The sequence below is a fragment of the Chelonia mydas genome, chromosome 28 (genome assembly GCF_015237465.2).
Source record: "Chelonia mydas isolate rCheMyd1 chromosome 28, rCheMyd1.pri.v2, whole genome shotgun sequence".
Lineage (NCBI taxonomy): Eukaryota > Metazoa > Chordata > Testudines > Cheloniidae > Chelonia > Chelonia mydas.
The window spans coordinates 5,726,475-5,747,304 of NC_051268.2; the positions used below are offsets into that span (position 1 = coordinate 5,726,475).

Consider the following 20,830-nt stretch of genomic DNA (forward strand, 5'->3'; position numbering starts at 1 on the left):
CTTGCTCCCCCCAACCGCAGCACCGCTGCCCCCAGCCCCCACCTGCCCCCCACCTCCCCATCCCCCACTGCCGCCCCCTCCCCTCCCCCAGGGAGCCCTCCAGCTCCCCCCCCCCCGCCCTCTTCAATCAGCCCCTCAGAGGGCTCCCTGCTGCCCAGGGGAACGGGGGCGGTGGGGGGGACCATCACTTTCTGTTTATGTATTGGACAGTCACTTAAAATCCAGCCAACCAGTCCCCCTTTCCCACTCCTCCTATAATATATAAAAATCCCCTCCGATCTTGGCGTTTTTCTCTCATGTTATCCATTGCAAAGTTTGTGACACACATTCTCTGCAACCCTCAAAGATTGATATAAAATAACCTAAACATTTGCCTCACTTTCTCTCTGCTTGTCTATTTCTAAGTGAATATGCCCTGAGATTTTTCCCTCTCTCTCTAATTATAAGATACTAAAAAAAAAAAAATCCGATTTACACCTTTTCTCAGATTCTTGAATATGGATATAAAATGTTTGCCAATGTTGCCCATTTCCGCTCCATTCATTTATCAAATAGTAATGTGAAATACACTCAGATTTTACCTCCTATCAACGACTGCTATAAAATCCCTCTCATTTTCCACTTTCCTCTCTATAATTTGCATAAATGGATCCAAAATCCCTCAGATTTCCACCCTTTCTCTTTCATTTCTGAACACTGATCTCAATTCTCAGGATTTCCCTCTTTCTACATCATTATCAAATGTCAATTAAAAATCCTTTTGTGTCTGGGGCTGTTCCCCATGTCTCTAAATCCCAGCAACAACTTTTTCCTTGGAGGGAACCTGTTGCCCTGAGTCCTTCTCCATCCTGGAGGTTGCAGGGGGTTAAATTTCCCCGTGATCATCTTTCCCCTCTCCTTTGAGAATCATTTCTTCCCCCCTTTATCTCTCTTAAAATGTTTGCCAATGAAAGAGACCAGCCACATACTTAATACACATCAAAGCCAGAGGCCTCCCCCTGACTGGGGATCAGCGGCCCCCACCTGGTAACAGGAGACTTGGCTGGACCATTTTCTTTTCCCCAGCTGGCACGGGATGAGGAGGTCCCTCTGAGTGCAGCGTGGGTCCAGAAGTATCCCAAACCCCATGACAAAGGGTCTCCGTGAGGGGTTGATTCCTGCAGTGCAAAGATGTAGCCACCTCTGGGGTGGATCCATGGTGGCCATTATTTGCTAGTGAAATTTCTTACCTATTTTGCATGAAAATTTCTTACCTATTTTGGCCCTCCAGGCCTTCCATTCTCCTGTTAAAGAAGCGTCCCCCCAGGCTCCCCCTGCATGTGTGACTGGCCAGCAAGGGGTGGTGATAACTTTCTATCCACTTACCAGACACTGCGAGGGAACACTGTTGCTGGGGGGTGCATGTCTGTGTGGGGAGATTGCAGCGGGAGCTGAAGGGGCATTGTGGTATTGGGAGGCCTCTGGCTGGCTGGGCAGGGGGGACCCTAGTCAGGTTGGTGGGTACTGGAGGGTTTGGGGTTTCGGGGGGATAGTTCTGATGTGCCCAGCCCTGAGGCTATGGGTCCTGGAGGTGGGTATCGCCGGGGGCCTGGTGGCTGCAGAACAGTGGGGGTGGGCGTGTCTTGGGGAGGCGGGGCAGGGAGTTAGAGGGTGCCTGGTGCTGCGCCAGAGGCGCTGTCTGGGCCTCCCCTGCTGGCTCCTGGGATCGTTGCCATGCCCAGTGCATGGGGGCGGGGGGAATCCCCGGAACTACATTGGGGGATGCCAGGCAAGCAGAGTGAGGGGTTCCACTGTAAAGCATCAGGGGGTCCCACTGGGGGGGAGGAGGGGGCCCCAGGCAAATGGCATGGCAGATCCTACTGGAGGGCAGGTGGCGGTCCTAGGCAGGTAGTGGGAGAATCCCAGGAAGGCAGTGAGGGACTGAGTTCCCAGTGAGGAGTCCCCTTTGGGGGGGTCCCTGGCTGCTGGGGGATCTTGGTGGGGGGAACCCTTTGGGATTCCCAACCTGGCAGTCATGGTCTGGTGGAGATTCCCTGGCCGGTGGGGCTCTGAGGGGTATCTGGAGTCCCTGGCTGGGGTATCTGGGGGCTGCGCCCCAGGGAATATCTGGTGGGACCCTGGCTGGAGGGTGTCTGGGGCCCCTGGCTGTGGGCTGTGGGGACTGCTACTAACCATGCTCCTTCTCTCTGATCAACTTGTGCCAGAATCCTGGCTCCAAGCACTGCCAGGCATTCCCCAGCCACGCCCAGTCACTGTGATAACTTTCTATCCACTTATCAAACAGTGTGTGTGAAATAACAGGTTTTGCTTTTCTCCTCTTTTGAAAACTGCAGGAACTTTTGGTTCTGTTGGGAAAATTCATCTCCCCCCTTCCCCCCGACCTAGTCCAAGATTTTTGGGGGGGAGGGAGGTGAGAAGAGGGTTAGCCTTGCCACATAATGATCTCTTCCACAGCATTCTGGACTCATTCTTTATGAAATCTGGTTTCATTGAGACCGTTGTTACTCCAGAGTCACTGCATGGAAAGACAAGGAGGGACTCCAGAAGAACAGTGGGGCAAATGAGATTAGCAATTCTCCCTGTGAGGAGCGGCTCTCATTAGCTGCTCTCCCCAGGGAGCTAAGGGAGGGAAGGCTGCTCAAAGGCTCTGTCCCTCTCTGCTCAGGATATTGGGGTTTAGCTTCCTGGGTCAGACCCTGCAGCCTCCATTGTGATCTGGGAGACCAGGCTGAGCAGCTGCTGCTCCCCCACCAGGGGTTCTGTGCTGGGAAGTGACCTTAATTAAAGCTTCTTCTCTGCCCGGCCCAGGTGAGGACTTTCTCCAGCTGGTACTAGCCCCCTAGGGCAGCCCTGAGCCCAGTTAATACTAAATTCTGAGCCAGAGACTCCAGGTAACTGAAAGAAATGAAGGGAAAATGCTGGGGTCTGGCCTTAAAATGACTCTACACAAACAGACCACCCCCCTCCCCCATTTCTCATCCCATTAGCAATTGCAGGGGCAAATCCAGCCATGGGGAGCAAACAACCCGGGAATGGGACTTTCCTACCAAATGGGCAGGGGGAAGGGGACAGGGAAAAGGAGATAGGAGAAAGAGACTGAAAGGGGCCGTGGGAGAGAAGAGTTTCAAGAGCGTTTTCCAGATCTCTAATCTGCCCAGACAGATGTATTACTTCACTGTGGGTAGAATCACTTTCCTGTGGAAAAGATGAGGATCAGACAGAGGAAAACCCAGTTCCTGACCCCATATCCCTCCTGCTGGGGTGTGGCTGCCCTGGGGTCAGTGTCCGAGGGAATCCCCCACAGTGAATCCTTTAGTTCTGCTTTTTTCTAGCATTGTGTTCAGAGACTTTGTTACGGAGTGAGGGGAGGGAGAAGGGAGGTTAAAAATGTCTCTGTGGGCTTAGCCTGGCAGGAGGAGCCAGGTCTACTCTAACAAAGAGAACAAACTTTTTCTCAGCATGACAGACTCAAGGGTGTCTGTCTGCAGGGAAAGAGCCTGGGAGAATCGTGCTGTGAAATGAACTAAAGCCCGTTCCTAAACCTCCACAACTGCCCTTCTCGCCCTGCCAGGCTGCAGAATGACGTCCATGTTTCGCTCCAGTTCATCCCGTCCTCCCGTGGGACAAGGGAGAGAAATGGTGGCAGAGGAGTCAGTTCAGGTAGGGATTATCGGGGGTTGCTGGTGGGTTCCTGCAGGAGGGAAAGGGACAGCAAATACACCGGAGAGGGGAAGGTTTGCACCATCTGGTTTGGAGGTTGGAGCGGGGCAGGAAATGCACAGGGTGGAGAAAGGGAGGAGGCCAGGGGGTGGCAGACCTGCTGGGAGTTGTTGAATAAGTGGCCTAGATTCTAGGAACAGACCCATGAGGTTCAGAGGTGGAAATGTTGAACAGAAAATAACCCAGCTACATGGGGCTGGGAAAACTGACCAGACTCGTAGTGCTGAAGCCTGATCTGACTAACCAGCGGCTGCTGTGAGATATGAAGGGGCACCCACCAGTCAGGCTTAGGGGAGATTCCCCTGCCTCATATCCAGCTCCTCACAAGGAGGAGGGTGTTGGGCTTCTGACCAGGGAGCTCTCCCTGGACTCTGCTAGGGGCTCCATCTCCTGTATCAGTCTCTGGCTAGTAGGTGTGTGATGAATCTGCTGGGAGAGATGGATCTGCTGGTCTTCATTCTCTCACCCTGGGGTTTCCAGGATGCTCTGTGCATGGTGGGGTGGGCCTCTGTTGACTGCGATCCACCCAGAGTTTCCGTTTGATTGGCTCCTCTCCCCCACGAATAGTGGGGTTGTGACTGGGGCAGCAGGTCCTGAGTGTGGGACTCTTGCTCTTTCAGGGGCCGGTGACCTTCGAGGAGGTGGCTGTGTATTTCACCAGGGAAGAGTGGGCGCTGCTGGACCCCGCTCAGAGAGCCCTCTACAGAGACGTCATGCAGGAGACCTATGAGAATGTGACCTCGCTGGGTAAGGATTCCTGTGCCCTCGGTTCTTGGAAGGGGAAAAGAAGAGATAAGGTTTACATCAACCCCACAATGTCATCTCTGCTCTGTCCTGTTCCAGCATCACCCCAGTGACACACACACGACCAGAGACCCTCCCCTGCTGCAGAACACTGTGGGGACAGAGCCCAGGGGCAGTACCGCACAGTGTCCGATATCTCCTGTTTGCTCAAGTAAAATTGAGGGTTAGGTCCAGCATAACGAACAGAAGCTTCCTACTCGTGGCCTTCTCTCAAACCCTGAGTCTACTCCACCCAAACGGGAATGTGCTTGGGGTGTAACAAGCAGGCTGCTGGAGTCAGAGCTGCTGGCCCAGGGTTATTTATCACACAGACACTCAGTGCGTCCTTGCATGCTGCCTGGGAGTATCCAGAGAAGGAAGCTCAGTGGCGGATTTAGCGTTAGTGGGGCCCTGTGCTCAGCGGGGGCGGGGGGGGAGAGGAGGAGCTGCCAGTGGGTGCTCCAGCCCCAGAGCACCCAGTTAGTCGGTGCCTATGGCCCCCAGAATGCTGCTCCCCATCCCCTGAGGTCCCACCACTACCCGTACCCAAAGACAGTTCAGTCCTCACAAGTGCTCCCAAGGTGGGGTGAGCGGCTCCTGGAGCCCCACTCCCTAGTTCCACCAATTCTGCACTCTCCTTCCCGTTGGTCTCATGACAATTCAGGCCCCAAGGCTGGGCTGGACCCAAGCCTCCCAGGGACTGGAAACACACAAATACCTTCTGCCTGGGAGAGGCACAGGCCTCCCCCAAGGCACTGCAGACACATACTCCTCCTCCAATTCCACTCCTCTCACGGAAATCTCACACTCTTCAAGGTCCCGGCCAGCAGCCCCAAGACCTGCACCTCTCTCCAACTGGGAGCCTGAGCCCCACCCTGCTCACCACTCCCTCGAAGGAAAACCAAGTGCTGGGTGAGCATCTAACACTCCAAACATTCCTCACATCCTGTCTCAGACAGGGCAGCCAGATCAGCACATTCAGGTGAAGGCAGAAACAGAGGCAAGGAAACAGAGCTTCTACCTCCACCACGTGAGAATGCAGCCATGTGGGAGGAACCTGCTATATGCCCAGAGACCTTTATTCCTCCAGCCTGCGAGGAAAGATGGCATGTTAGGAAGTTGCCTCTTCAATCCCACACACAAAACGCCCTTCTTAGCAAAGGCAAAATCCTGAAGAGAAAAAGTAATGTTAAACAGGACTTAAGAGAGATACCTTAAGAACTTGGTGAAGAATTCATCACCTGACCAGGGACTTGAACCCTGGACCCTCAAATTGAAGTCTGATGCACTACCAAGTGAGCTAGCCAGGCTCACAAAGAAAGAGCAAGTTGATGCAGAGGAGAAACTAGTCAAGAAAAAGAGAGCTGGAAACAATAGGGGAAACCTGCTGTTCTCTCTCTCACACTCTTCCCAGCTACAGCCTGGCCTGGTATTAGTGCTGGTTAAGAAGAGGGGAAAGTATCTGCATCTACCAGCTGTCCAGTAAGGCTCTCCTCCTTCTGCCACTGGCCTGTTCCTGGGATAACCCCAACCCCCGCATGACAGAGAGTGGTGACATCGGCAGAGAAAGCACCTTGGCATCAGCCTGGGAAAGCTTGAGGGTCTAGGCCAGCCACCTTTTGGAGTCTTGTGGCTTGGCCTCCTCTGCCCTGGGAGTTTGGCCTATGAAGTCTGGCTTTTCCAGCTGCCCTCCTTGGCGTGACTTGCCAAAGGAGGAAGGGGTCAGGAATGGGGCAAAAGAGGAAAGTCATGGTGAGGAAGGCAGGGTAGAAGCTAAGTGCCTCCGTGCGGCTAAGTAGGGTTACTAGAGCGCCACCGTTCGTTCTGCCAAAGCCTGGGGAGGTGGAGTTGGCTGCTGCGAGGTAGAATCCTGTGACTGTCTCTTGGCAGCCCAGGGATGGCTGCTTGCAGCCCAGGAGAAGAAGCGGGGTTCTGGGTGGAAGGAAATAAGCAATGGTGACTCCGAGTGGGCTCCTTTCTGGCCAAGATGGTGTGCCGTGGTGGCCTTGGGCATAGCCGCCAACTTCTTCTGGCGCTGGTGGGTGCTCAACCCCCCCTCTGCCCCTGGCCCCACCCTGACTCCATCCCTGCCCTGCCCCCATTCCAACCCCTTCCCCAAAGTCCCTGCCCCAACTCCACCCACTCCCTGCCCCATTCGACTCCGTCTCCAAATCCCTGGCCCTGCCTCCTCCCCTGAGTGCACAATGTTCCCGTTCTTCCCTCCTGTAACGCTGCTGGTTCTGGCGGGACCCAACTGAGAGTGCCAATTCAGGACAAATTGCTTCAAGCAAGGCAGTTACAGCCCCAGGCTGGGGTTTCTGTGCACACCAAGGCAAACCCAACCAGCCAGACAGAGAGGACTTTGGTTTTACCCCACTGGCTAACCACAAGTCACACTAGCAATTCCCTTAGACACTACAGTTTTCCCACTATCGCCACCAGGGCCACTTGTTATGGCGACGAATGGTTATGAAAACCAATGCCCCAGTAAAAGAAAAAAGGTTCCCTCGATCCCAAAGGACCAAGCCCCAGACCCAGGACAATCTACAAATCAGATCTTACCCACAAATCACGCTGTTGCCAATCCCTTAGAATCTAAAATCTAAAGGGTTATTCATAAAAGGAAAAAGATAGAGATGAGAGCTAGAACTGGTTAAGTGGAATCAATGACATCCAGTGATGGCCAAGTTCTTGGTTCAGGCTTGTAGCAGTGATAGAATAAACTGCAGATTCAAATCAAGTCTCTGGAAAACATTCACAGCTGGGATGGGTCTTTCAGTCCTTGGTTCAAAGCTTCAGTGTAGCAAAGTCCCTCCAGAGGTCAGAAGCAGGATTGAAGACCAGATGGGGGAGCTGCAGCAGCTCTTTATAGTCTCTTGCTGTGTGGTTTGTCTTTCTTTGTTCCAAAGACAAGCTGTCCATCACATGGCCTGGAAAACCCTCAGAGTTCTGTCCATAGGCATGTCCCTGCACACCTTGCTGAGTTGCAAGGCGTGTCTTCCTTCTCTCAATGGGTCAGGTGTATCGCTGATGGTCCTTAATGGGCCATCAAGTAGGCTAGGCAGAGCTGACACCAACTTGTCTGGAGTGTTTCCCAGAAGCCCAGCACAAGTTTGAACTACAGACAGTATAGAGCCAATATTCATAACTTCAACTGCAAAAATGATACACACACATAGACCGCATAATCATAATCAGCACACCATAACCTTGTCTTAGACACCTCATTTGACCCCCTTTATATAAGATTTGATGTTACTACAGGACCTTGGTTGCAACAACGATCTATATTGTCCCAGTTCAAGTCAATAACGTGACACCCCCAACACAAAATTGATGCAGGAAGGGATGACACAAACATCACTGACTGCATCCCAAGAGCTTCCCATCCTTGGTTCTGTCTTACTACACCAAGTATTGGTGTATAACAGAAATGGTTTATCAAAGTCATGTTCAATAATATGATTGAATCTCTTTACAAACTCAAGGTAAAACTTGGTTAGAACAATAGTGGATTGGATCTGCTCTTACAGCATGGTTCCTGTATGTCTCATATGATCTTGCCAAGAGAACATAGCTACTTTAACCATACAAGCTCTGGCAAATGTTTGAAACCCAATTAAGATCAAGTCAATGTAGATATTAATGTTGTCCATATTATAGAAATCTTGGCATTTAGCCGTGAAAGCAATATGGTAAGGTGCCTCAGTTTCTCCTTTCATACAGCACATCAAGTTTGGAATGTCTTTTCCTCTCTGAAAAGTTCCAAGACTTTTTACAGGCATTATCTGTGAAACATCCGTATAACCAGGCCTTTTAACATAAAGTGTGATCTTCTGCATCACTTTTAACATATTCAAGGGATTTTCCAAAAGATTAGGCACATTGTACATTTTTACAGTTTTTGGTAATAGCAACACATCAGTTACAAGAATTACCATTAGCAATAACAACAAATTCATTGCAAGTGTCCATTTTCAATCATTTTTGTCATGCCACACCTTTCGCTCAATACCATTGGGGTTTGGACCTTTTAGGGTTAGCCTGTGGCTTCACTTTGCAAAATAAAGTCTCCTTTCCTCCTTGTCCTGAAGAATCAAACCCTGATTTCTCTTGCTTAACAGAATTCACTGGCTGCTAGGGTGGGCTCTCTTTGCTAACAGAATCATAGAATATCAGGGTTGGAAGGGACCTCAGGAGGTCATCTAGTCCCACCCCCTGCTCAAAGCAGGACCGATCCCCAACTAAATCATCCCAGCCAGGGCTTTCTCAAGCCTGACCTTAAAAACTTCTAAGGAAGGAGATTCCACCACCTCCCTAGGTAACGCATTCCAGTGTTTCACCACCCTCCTAGTGAAAAAGTTTTTCCTAATATCCAACCTAAATCTCCCCCACTGCAACTTGAGACCATTACTCCTTGTTCTGTCATCTGCTATCACTGAGAACAGTCTAGATCCATCCTCTTTGGAACCCCCTTTCAGGTAGTTGAAAGCAGCTATCAAATAGTTCCTCATTCTTCTCTTCCGTAGACTAAACATCCCCAGTTCCCTCAGCCTCTCCTCATAAGTCATGTGTTCCAGTCCCCTAATCATTTTTGTTGCCTTCCGCTGGACTCTTTCCAATTTTTCCACATCCTTCTTGTAGTGTGGGGCCCAAAACTGGACACAGTACTCCAGATGAGGCCTCACCAATGTCGAATAGAGGGGAACGATCACATCGCTCGATCTATTAGCAAGTCTTTCTTCTCCTAGTCAGTCAGGTAATTTGCATTCAAACAGGAGCCTGTTCACCAGTTTTCAGATCTTTCACTGCTACCAATCCTAAGGCTGGACTCTGTCTTAAAAAGAAACCATCCATTTTCCCTAACAAGCTAGACACAAAGTTCTGTTCTGTTCTTCCCTTACCAACCTGTGCTGCCACATGGAATCAGAAGTTAAGTCCACTGAGAGAATACAAGTCCTATCGAAAGTGTCTAGAGATGAGAGTATACCTGCCATCCCCTGCATTCTTGAGAGATTAACTACACAGCTGATCTGCTCTGCAGACTCAGCTCCCCAGTCTTCCCTCTGAACCTGAGACCCACACTGTTCACTTACAGAATCTACATGGAGACATTCCTCTCTCAACAACCGTGTCTCCTCAACAAGCTGGCCAAACACAGCCACTTGGTTATAGGACTGTTCAACTTTCTTAACAGCTTTCACTCCATCTGAGACCTTCTCAAAGCTATCCACACTGGATCCTTCAACAGGAAAGTCAGTGGATCCATTCACAACAGAAAATTTCTGGCTGTTAGGAACTGAAACGTTCTTGATCACTTTCACGCCCTTCAGTTGCAGTAAACTGCTTGCAAAGACTACCATAAGGATTCCTTTCCCTCGGGGCTTTTCTATGCAACAATTCACCCTTCACAGAAATTCTGCCCTTACCCTCTTCGCCGAGGGCTTGCTCTAAAGGAACACTTTCCTGAGCAACAACAGACTCTTTCTGGGTCTCACTTACATCCAGAATCACTTCTGGCCCATCAGGCGGATTCCTACACAATCCCCTTTCGGGCAAACTTATAGACTTCCTAGATAAAAGGTTAGAGGCATTCTCCTTCTCTTTGCCACACACAAGTTCAGGAATCTTTTCCTTCTTGCTGCAAGTTTCCACACAATCAGTAGGTAACACAATCAAATCACATTTCTGCTCTCCTTGTGTCTTGGGTAGGATCTCACCCTGATCAGACAGAGTTGCTACACCCTTTCCCAGCAACACACTAGCAACAGGCAAAATACAAGCACCAGAATTGTCTGGTCTCTGGGATTTTGCTAGGACACTAACTGGATGCACCCTAGTTACACTGCCATTCTCCCTAGCAGACACAAACTTAGGACCATTCCCTTCCTGGGCTTTAGTTGAATCCAGAACCAACTCTGAGACAACTGCACGACCCTCAACCATCACAGGCTGAAAGGAACCTTCTTTCTGCTCCTCAGACAAAGAAGAGCTGGAGACACATTCTCCTTTACCAGACACACAGCTTGGGATCTCTTTCCCCTGGTCCCAGCACACAGGGCTGTTCACAGACAACTGCTTGGAGACCGGGGTAGCTCCCTCCATAAGCAAGTCAATACCCCTGACAGACACAGGCACATTTCCTTCACTGTCACAATTCTCCATACAGGTAACAGGTAAGGTACAGGGACACTCATCTTCCACTCTCCTCGCCTTCCCAAACTGCTGACTAGACAAAGCCATCAGCTCATAAGGCTGCCTAGGCTCATCCAAACTTTCCTTACCAGGCACATTGCCACTCCCAACAGATAAACTGCTGCTCTTCTCACTATACTGAGCTACTTCCAGCAAAACACAGTTACTCTTTTCAGGTTCACTTTTGTAAGCTGTACTAGCCAACAATCCATCACCCATTAAAAAATCTACCCTTTCCTTCCTCAGTTAGGGCTTCAACCTGACCATCCACTTTAATCTGTTCCTGAGAAACACTGTCCTGACCAATGAGTTCTTTCGGTGCTTGATCTAATTCCAGATTCACTTCTGAGACATTAGACAGACATTCAGAAACTTCATTCACAGACAAACAGCTCTTTTCCTCAGACAAACATTTGGAGAAACCCTCCCCAGTCAAAGCATTGCTCGTAATAGACACAGGTTTAAAATCATTCCTTTCCTGTGACTGGCTACTTGGACTGAACAAAGCTTTAATATTTTCCCCAATCAAAAGATCCTTAGGCAATAATTTCCTTACACGAGCTACAAATTCATGCTTAGTACCATTCCATTCAAGGTGGATTCTGGCTAAAGGCACACTTACAGTTAACTTACAGAGGACAACAACATTCACCCTCTGATTTGGAAGTAATCTTCCTCTTTGACTAGATCTGCTTTAACAAGAGTGATGTTAGAAGCCATAATTTGCCCTAAACAGCTTTTACCATTGACTTTTACCCTCTCTATGAATTTTTCATTACCACTCCCATACAGAGCATTGGCACAATTTATGGGGCCACCCTCTCCTGAACTCACAGTAACAGCATTTACATAAAAGGTGGCAGAGTTGGGGTACATTTGGTTACACCCAGACAATTGCTCAGAGTTATACAACACACCAACGCTGTTATATCCTGGACTTTAAAGAGGATACAATTTCTGCTGTTCTTCCATTGCTTTTTTGACTTGGAGCTGAAGTCTGTCAGTTTCTTGTTGCATCTGGCGGACCCTCTCCTTAGCAGCCAGCCTTTCCTTCTGTCTTTCAGAAGCTTCTTTTTCCAGTTGGGCCAAGGCTTGCTTCTCATTCAAATTTCTGTCACCTTTTGTTCATGTTCCAACTGCAGGCCGTCTCTCAGGGCTTGCAGTTTCATTGTTTCTGCAGCTTCTTTAGCATCAGGTAAGGACTGTGCTCCTTCCTCCTGATCACTGGCCATTAACAGATCTCTCAGTTCTTGATTTGTAGCTTCTTTGTAAAGCTTATCCCCTTTTCTGAACACAAATCTTCAAGGGCTTTTTTGTCAAGGCCCTCATATGCTCTTTGCTCGCCCATTGCAACTGGTCTTTAACCAACCAACCTCTCAATACCAAAATTCAAATTTGGATAGCGTGGGGTTCTGATCCAAAGCTTAATTGACCTGGTTCTGTGGATCCAAGCATGACTACGCCACTGTAACGATGCTGGTTGTGGTGGGACCCAACTGCAAGTGCCAATTCAGGACAAATTGCTTAAAGCAGGGCAGTTAGAGCCCAGGGCTGGGGTTTTTCCACCTCTAAGGCAAACCAAACCAGCCAGACTGAGAAGACTTTGGTTTTACCCCACTGGTTAACCACAAGTCACACAATCAATTCCCTTAGAGAACTCCCTTTTCCCAGTATCACCACCAGTGCCACTCATTATGGGGACAGATGGTTATGAAAACCAATACCCAATAAATACTATGTACAAAATTGGTCATAATTTTGTAGAAGAGTGGACATAGGGGTACAGACTGACACAGTGTCTGTCTATTCCCAGCAGATATGTGGGTATTTCAATCCCTCATAAGCAGAGTGTTCGGCATCTTCAAGGACCTGGAGAGCTGGTCCTGGGAATTCACTGGTTTATTGTGACACTGTATGGAATTGTGAGACACTTTATTATTATTATTATTTCATTATTAATACCAATATGATAAAATTGCGATAAATCGTGCTAGATATGCCATGTAAGGTGTCAGTGAAAATGCTATGATTTTCCAAGTATGCTGATTTTGTATCTATCTTTGTATCACCTTTGTATTGTGAGATATAGATATGTAGGGTATATCTGTATTTCCAGACTTGTGCAGTGGTTCTGGATGACACATCCAGACATATTGGCATCAGCACTGCCTAGCCTGTTCGGTGGCCCATCCAGGGTCATCAGCTGTACTATGAGCACATGGAAAGGACCAAGGGGATATACCTATTGAGTCCGCAAGACATGCAGGGGTATGCCTGTGTAGTGAGAACTCCAAGGCTTTTCCATGCCATGTTCTGTGAAGCTTGTGATTGGGACACAAGAAGTACAAGCCACATGGCAAAAAGACTATAAAGGGAGGCTGCATCTTGATTTTCTGGATTGAAGAGAAAATCGCTCTTCTTACCTCTGGAGCAACTTCTCTACAAACTGAAGCCTTGAACAAAGGACTGAATGATGTGGATGTGTTCCAGATGGACTTTCAAGCCAGCAACTCACCAGTACTGTGAAGAACCAGATACAGAGATTTCCGAATGTATCTGACTGCTTTCCCATTTAACAACTCCTTTCTTTCTGTCTTTCTTTTATAATAAACCTTTAGTTTAGATGCTAAAGCACTGGCTGGAAGGATGGAATTTTGGGTAAGTTCCAAATCTATACTGACCTGGTAATGTGGCTGACCCTTTGGGGTCAGAAGAACATTTTATCTATGTGCACAGAGGTTTTAAATAACCTCTCACTGTACTGGACCTAGGTGCTGATTGGGAGTCAGAGAACTGGAATGCAATAAAGGGGGCTGTGTGATTTCTTTTTTCAGATTCTCAATAACCACTGTGGGGGAATCACAAGCACAGTTTGTGACTGGTCAGTGAGTTTAACTTCAGTGTTAACCACCAGTTTTCAGAGCATCTGCTCTCCCTTTTTCAGCCTGCCCTGACTTTAGTATTTTCAGTGAGGACTATCACAGGCACACAAGGTCACACTAAGTACTGTAGTTAAATTAATAGAATGTTTTTTATGACAGTCTTATGAAATCAACTGAACTCCTTTCTTTTCTTTCATCTGAGCAGGGTTTCCAGTTTCCAAACCTGATATGATCTCCCAGCTGGAACAAGGGGAAGAGTCATGGGTCTCAGAGCTCCAGGGTTCAGAGGAAAGACAGATCCTGAGAGCTCCCTGCATAGGTGAGGAAACATTTAAACCAAATCAGAATCTGTAAGTGCCTGAAGGAAACATCTGGGATGCCCTACAAAGCCCTTGGGAGGTCACTCAGTTCATTATTGTCGCAAGCAGGGGTCATTTCCTCAGGGTAACTATAGCTCATGGCTTCCTGTAGATTCTAGCAGACACCAGGCCACAGCTTCCTCTATTTCCCCCTGTGAATTTGGATGTGATGTGAAGGCCCAATTCATCCCCTCCTCTCTCCTATTTGGGAGAAGAGTTTGGGGAGTTCAGTTCCTGATTTTTACTTGACTTCTCTCCAGCACTTGTTTTGGTTTGTCCTTCCCCTTTCCATCCCTGTTTGAGGTTTCTGTCTCTATCACAGGAGGTGATGCAATGGCATGTGAGAAAGAGGAGCAGAATTCTCAGCAGGAAGATGCTGAGCAAGTGGATAAACACAGAGCACTATCACAAAGATCGGAAAGGAATGTGTCCAGGAGTCATGACCAGGAAAAATCCTGTGAGATTCAGCACAGACCAGAAAGAGAGCAGGGAAACCAGCCAGGGGAGGAAGTGGGTGAATATATTTCCTGTCACGGAACTCAGAAGCACCTCAAGGAAACCACAACACAGCAGCAAATCCTCAGGGGAAAGAGAAAAAATACATGCACTGAGTGTGGAAAAAACTTATGTGACTACTCAGCCCTTTTAAAGCATCAGAGAATCCACACAGGGGAGAGGCCCTATGAATGCAGTGAGTGTGGGAAAACCTTCAATCGCAGCTCGCACCTTATTAGTCATGAGAGAATCCACACAGGGGAGAGGCCCTATGAATGCTGTGAGTGTGGGAAATGCTTCACTAACAGCTCAGCCCTTTCTGAACATCAGAGAATCCACACAGGGGAGAGGCCCTATGAGTGCAGTGAGTGTGGGAAAAGCTTCACTCACAGATCAGCCCGTTCTAGACATCAGAGAATCCACACTGGGGAGAGGCCGTATAAATGCTATGAGTGTGGGAAAACCTTCACTAGCAGCTCAGCACTTTCTGGACATCAGAGAATCCACACAGGGGAGAAGCCCTATGACTGCAGTGAGTGTGGAAAAAACTTCACTCACAGATCAGGCCTTTTTGAGCATCAGAGAATCCACACGGGGGAGAGGCCCTATGAATGCAGTGAGTGTGGGCAAACCTTCAATTGCAGCTCACACCTTATTAGGCACCAGAGAATCCACACAGGGGAGAGGCCCTATGAATGTAGTGAGTGTGGAAAAAACTTCACTCACAGATCAGGCCTTTTTCACCATCAGAGAATCCACACAGAGGAGAGGCCCTATCAATGCCGTGAGTGTAGGAAAACATTTAATCGCAGCTCGCACCTCATTAGGCATCAGAGAATCCACACTGGAGAGAGGCCCTATCAATGCAGTGAGTGTGAGGAAAGCTTCACTAACAGCTCAGCCCTTTCTGAACATCAGAGAATCCACACCGGGGAGAGGCCCTACGGATGCAGTGAGTGTGGGAAAAACTTCACTCACAGATCAGCCCTTTCTAGACATCAGAGAATCCACACAGGGGAGAGGCCCTACGAATGCAGTGAGTGTGGGAAAAACTTCACTCAGAGATCAGCCCTTTCTAGACATCAGAGAATCCACACAGGGGAGAGGCCCTACGAATGCAGTGAGTGTGGGAAAAACTTCACTCACAGATCAGGCCTTTTTGAGCATCAGAGAATCCACACAGGGGAGAGGCCTTATCAATGCCGTGAGTGTGGGAAAACCTTCAATTGCAGCTCACACCTTATTAGGCATCAGAGAATCCACACTGGAGAGAGGCCCTTTGAATGCAGTGTGTGTGGGAAAAGCTTCACTAACACCTCAGCCCTTTCTGAACATCAGAGAATCCACACTGGGGAGAGGCCCTATGAATGCCGTGAGTGTGGGAATAACTTCACTCACAGATCAGGCCTTTTTCACCATCAGAGAATCCACACAAGGGAGAGGCCCTATCAATGCTGTGAGTGTGGGAAAACCTTCTCTTCCTACTCAGCACATATTATCCATCAGAGAATCTGCAATGGGGATCAAGACCATAAAAACATCTAGGGCTATCAATACTTTACTTTTCCTGATTCCCACACTAACTTTTTTTAAAGCTGTTTGAACTGTTTGCAGCACCGTTATTCCCTCAGCTTGTCCAGATGAATGGCCCATTTTAGCCTTTTGCAGTTCACCCTCTTTGAGGTGGACCCATTTGTCCTGTCTATCAATTCCATTCTCCCATGAGTAATTTGAGTGTGCCCTTCCTACCAGGGAGCATCACGTTTATGCTGTTCCTCCTATTGCAATGTTATTGTTAGAGTTACCAGTGATGCAACTTGTGTCATTGCCAGTTGTTCTCACTTTGCTCTGGGTTGTGCTGAAAAGCACTTATATTGGGAACTTTTAAATTCTATTCAAATGAAGAGGAGCAGGGGCAGGAAAAGAAGTGTCATTTCACCCTCTGTGACACTGGAAGGATATGGGGTGACTCAGATTCCCTCCTTCCCCATCTCTGCAGAACTGTTACCTTTTGGCTGAGCCAGGCAGAGTTTATTTTCATCACATTCTACCCATCCGCTTCTCTAAGTGTCATGTAATGAAGTGTTCTCAGCTGTCTGTGCTTGGAGATGATGCTTTGACTTCTTTAATCCTATATCAGTCTCTATGACTGGAGATGAAAGTGTCAAAGACCTGCAAGGGGACTTTAAATGGATCCCAAACACAGTGTGATCATTTGGAGTTTAAATCCCAGGTTCCATCTACTGGTAAAGCCACTTCTGGCAAGGGGGCTGTTTTTTCCCCCATTATGAGGGATGCTAGGTTACTAAAAATTTTGTAAATAGCATAACTGACTCTTGAGACAGTGCTGAGTGAAGCAGGTTTGAATGGATCAGAGGAGAATGTGATGGGAGAATCTCTTGTCCTGATTCTGAATAATCAGATGTAACCTGCTCTGGAATTTCACTTGAAACTTTCATTTTCATGTATTCTATCTCTCTGTGATGTGGGTTTCTATCTTTCCTGAAGGCTGTTTCATCACCCAATTGGATATTAGTTCAGTTTGATAGGCTATAGCTCAGATTTATTGGAGAATTTAAGACAAATGACCATCGGCTAAAGTAGTCATTTCTCAGTTCAACTTTGTTTTTTCCCTGTCCCTCCATGATGACATGGAGAAAGTTCAAGTGCAGTTTTGTCACCATTAGAGAACTCTCCAATTTACTGGACATGTGAAGAAAGAAACAGTTGTGATTTAAAATCTCCACTCAGAAATGGTGAACAATAGCAGAACCCCAACTAAGAGAAGAAAGTGCTTATGATCACAGTGTCGTTCAATTGTTTAAGGCAATATTGTCTCAGATGATCTGGTGAGAGAATTCCATGGTAAGTGATTTGGAACTAGGCAAAATGCCCTTGTATTTGGTTCCCGAAGCATTTGTAACCCATGCCCTACAGAAGATCTCCCCTAGCTAATCCTATGGTATGGGGAATGCTCCCCTTCATGATGCAGATGTTGAGGAAATAATAGTGGGATTTTTGTTGAATTTATCCTTTGTAGGTGCCAAAAAGGTGTATAAAATGAAATCAGTGTGGGAAATCTAATAGCTGCAGAAAAATAGCTATTTTTGAATAGAAACTCTAGCTCTGGTAGCTAACAGAGATTCTGATCCAGCCCTGTGTCCTGTCCCTTTCCTGGAACTGTGCTACCAAATTAAAGAACAGCTGGGCATTTTTCAGGAAGCCATTGCTCACTAACACTGCTGATATTTGGAGTGGTTTCATAAAGGATTCTACTTCAGAGAAGTGTAAATTTACCCTAAAAAGGGCAAGGATTTGGGGTTGAAAAAGTACACACTCAATTCTTGCTTTCCACCTCAGTAAAGGAAGCTATGATGACCAATGACCCAGAAAATTGTTTGCACAACTTCACTTCCTAGTTCAATATCACTGATTACAGTTCCAAAGGATTCAGAGTAGCAGCCATGTTAGTTTGTATCCATAAAAAGAAAAGGAGTATTTGTGGCACCTTAGAGACTGACAAATTTATTAGAGCATAAGCTTTCATGAGCTACAGCTCAATTCATCGGATGCATACTGATGAAGTGAGCTGTAGCTCACAAAAGCTTATGTTAGTCTCTAAGGTGCCACAAGCTCCAAAGGATGCCATTGTTAGTTTGAGAACAATCATCCTTCACTGTTTGGATCCAAAGAGAGAGTGCTTCATAGGACAGTCCTTCCCCGTGGATCCCAAACTGGCTGCCTGATTGGTTAACAAGGACTTTCAGGCTGTAGAAATGATGGTAACCAATGAGGCAATGAATGTGTCAGGCTCCAATTTCAGTCCTGATTCTATGATTTTGTGTCTGATGTTATGGTTACACAATAAAGCTGATGTTGGCACAGATACACCAATATAACTGTGCTGGTGTAGCACTGCTATTACAGATATTCTCAGCCAATGGGAGAGATCTCTCCCATCAGACTTCGTTAGTCCAGTCCCCGCAAGCGGCGGTGACTATGTTGGCAGGAAAAACTCTCCTGCTGACGTAGCGCTATGTACGCAGGGGATTAGGGCTGTGTAACTACATTGCTCAGCTGGGTGGCTTTTTCACACCCCTGAGCAATATAGTTATACCGATAAATGTCTTCAGTGTAGACTGGACATTTTCTCTTGTTTTATGCATTCACCTCACTTCTCCACCTCCTCCTACTTTGAAAGAATAAAAAGTGTGAAAAGAGAGGAATTTTTCCTCACGATGCAAACATTCCTACATAGGACACCCCTTCCACCAACATACATTGCAGAAGATCCTGAGATATATGAACTCACAGAAGTGGTTGGGACCTACATTGGGACAAGCCACAATTTGAGCCAAGGTTCAGTTGTTGGCAGTGGGGATTAAAAGAAAACTAAGGGGACGTCTACAGTACAAAATTATTCTGAAATTATTCTATTTGAATTTTTTGAAGTGTTTTATATATTCGGTCTTCTGTGTCCTAACTAAAGCACTTGAATTCGGCAGAGTGCGTCCAAAGTAATGAGGCTAGCATCAAATGTCAGAGCGGTGCACTGTGGGTAGCTATCCCACAGTTCCCGCAGTCCCGATGCCCATTGGAATTCCGGATTAAGCTCCCAATGCATGGTGGGGCAAAAACATTCTCTCGGGTGTTTCTGGGTGTGTCTCATCAGTCCCTCCTCCCTACGTGAAAGCTCTCCCACTCTTGCTGCACTACTGAGCTTCTCCATGTTGTCTGTCCTGGGCTCCTGCCTCCATGAAAGCTACAGAAGACAACCATTTCCGGCCTTTTTTTGGCTATCGTGAACCGAACAGCATCTCTTCCACTGCTACTCTGCTCTCCTATGATTCGCGCCCTTTTTCCAGGATTACCTGTGCAGGCGCCACAGTGTAGCAAGCATGGAGCCTGCTCAGGTCTCCACTGCAGTTTTGACCAGAAAATTACAGTTGGGGATGTTGAAATGCCTATAGTTATCCTTGCGGACCCAGCCTACTGCTTAATGCCATGGCTCATGAAGCCATACACAGGCACCCTGGACAGTGGTAAGAAGCTGTTCAACTATAGGCTGAGCAAGTGCAGAACAGTGGTAGAATGTGCTTTTGGATGTTTGAAAGTGTGCTGGCGCAGTTTACTGACTCGGTTAGATCTCAGCATAACCAATATTCCAAGTGAGAGTAAGGGGGAGACATTTTTGGTGGGGTGGGAGGTTGAGGCAACTCACCTGGTGGCCAGTTTCGCACAGCCAGACAACAGGGCATTTAGAAGAGCGCAGCAGGGCATGCCGCACATCAGAGAAGCTTTGAAAAACACTTTCATGACTGGTCGGGTTACGGTGTGACAGTTGTGTTTGTTTCTCTTGAAGTTACCCACCCCCTATATATATGAAAGGAAGTAAAGTCACAATTGTTTAAAAACCATTCTTTATTATTTGTTGCACAAAACACTGAGAGAAATCAGAAGGTAGGCTGGGGCGGGTATTGGGTTAGGGGGGTGGAGGAGGAGGGAAGGATAAGTCCAGAAACCAAATCAAAATTTTGGCTATGCCAGCTTTCTGCTCAATCCTCTGGGGTTGAGTGTGGGTCCCCATAGCCCTCTCCCCCCCCCCACATGTTCTTGGGCGTCTGGGTGAGGAGGCTATGGAACTTGGGGAGGAGGGAGGGTGTTTATTCAGGGGCTGCAGCAACAGTGTGTGGTTTTGCTGCCTTCCCCACATTACATCCACCATACAGCAGAGCATGTCAGTTTGCTCCCCCATGAGCTTGACCATAGCATCCTGCCTGCTCTCATCGCGCACATCCCTCCTCTCTTCATATTCATGTAATGATTTACAGGACTCCGCAATTGTTTACCTCCACGCATTCAGCTGGGCCCTATCAGTGCCAGAGGACTGCATGAGCTCGGCAAACATGTCATCCCAAATTTGTTTTTTCCACCTTCTAATCTGGACCAGCTTCTGGGATGGCGTAGATGGGGCCATGTTGAAACATTTGCACCTGCGGGAGGAGAAAAAGGGAGGGCAGTATTTTAAAAGATACATTTTAGAGAACAAAGGGGACACTCTTTCTCAGTGAAACAGGCAATTCATAGTACACAGCACATGTTCTTTCTGTACAAGGTGGCCATGGCTAGAGGTGGGACACTGCATAAGGTGGACCAGTGCTCTGAGGTCCGGGGCAGCAGGTTTGTGTAATTTTTGATGGTGCCCAGAACAGGTCCAGGTTCCGCCCCGCCCCCCTGCCTTGTTAGCCGATATTTTTTTTTTTAAATAATGTAAAAATGTGAGGGTTCTGGGGTGGCGCTGGTGATGAGGGGTTCACGATGCAGGAGTGGGCTCAGGGCTGGGGCAGAGGGTTATGGTATGGGGGGATCACGGCTGTCTCTGGGGCTGGGGATGAG

The 20,830-nt window shown here is 47.8% G+C and overlaps 4 protein-coding genes and 1 pseudogene across 18 annotated transcripts in view; 2 read left to right on the forward strand and 3 right to left on the reverse strand.

The window, feature by feature from the left end:
• LOC102943236 (zinc finger protein 883) overlaps nt 1-20,830 on the forward strand; it is a 2,438,435-nt gene that overhangs the window by 2,297,023 nt on the left and 120,582 nt on the right. The window contains exons 2-6 of one of the 13 annotated variants that reach the window (XM_027834502.3): nt 3,572-3,660; nt 4,341-4,467; nt 5,320-5,415; nt 13,786-13,899; nt 14,262-18,658. The exons of 2 other annotated variants lie outside the window; for them this stretch is intronic. In XM_027834502.3, coding sequence (XP_027690303.3) covers nt 3,580-3,660; nt 4,341-4,467; nt 5,320-5,415; nt 13,786-13,899; nt 14,262-15,979 — 2,136 coding nt within the window. In that variant the 5' untranslated portion in view covers nt 3,572-3,579 and the 3' untranslated portion in view covers nt 15,980-18,658. Of the gene's footprint in view, nt 1-3,571; nt 3,661-4,340; nt 4,468-5,319; nt 5,416-13,310; nt 13,357-13,785; nt 13,900-14,261; nt 18,659-20,830 lie in introns of those variants that run through there. 10 more of the 13 variants (XM_043537228.1, XM_043537234.1, XM_043537235.1 and 7 more) reach the window with 10 other exon arrangements.
• LOC119564595 (zinc finger protein 883) overlaps nt 1-20,830 on the reverse strand; it is a 1,467,279-nt gene that overhangs the window by 1,414,823 nt on the left and 31,626 nt on the right. The gene's annotated exons all lie outside the window — the stretch shown is intronic.
• The window catches only part of LOC122463947 (zinc finger protein 501-like), a 200,335-nt gene that overhangs the window by 148,164 nt on the left and 31,341 nt on the right, over nt 1-20,830 (reverse strand). The gene's annotated exons all lie outside the window — the stretch shown is intronic.
• Nucleotides 1-20,830, forward strand: part of LOC102945014 (zinc finger protein 883-like) — a 705,100-nt gene that overhangs the window by 124,764 nt on the left and 559,506 nt on the right. The window lies entirely within an intron of this gene.
• LOC102934537 overlaps nt 1-20,830 on the reverse strand; it is a 1,094,240-nt pseudogene that overhangs the window by 33,266 nt on the left and 1,040,144 nt on the right.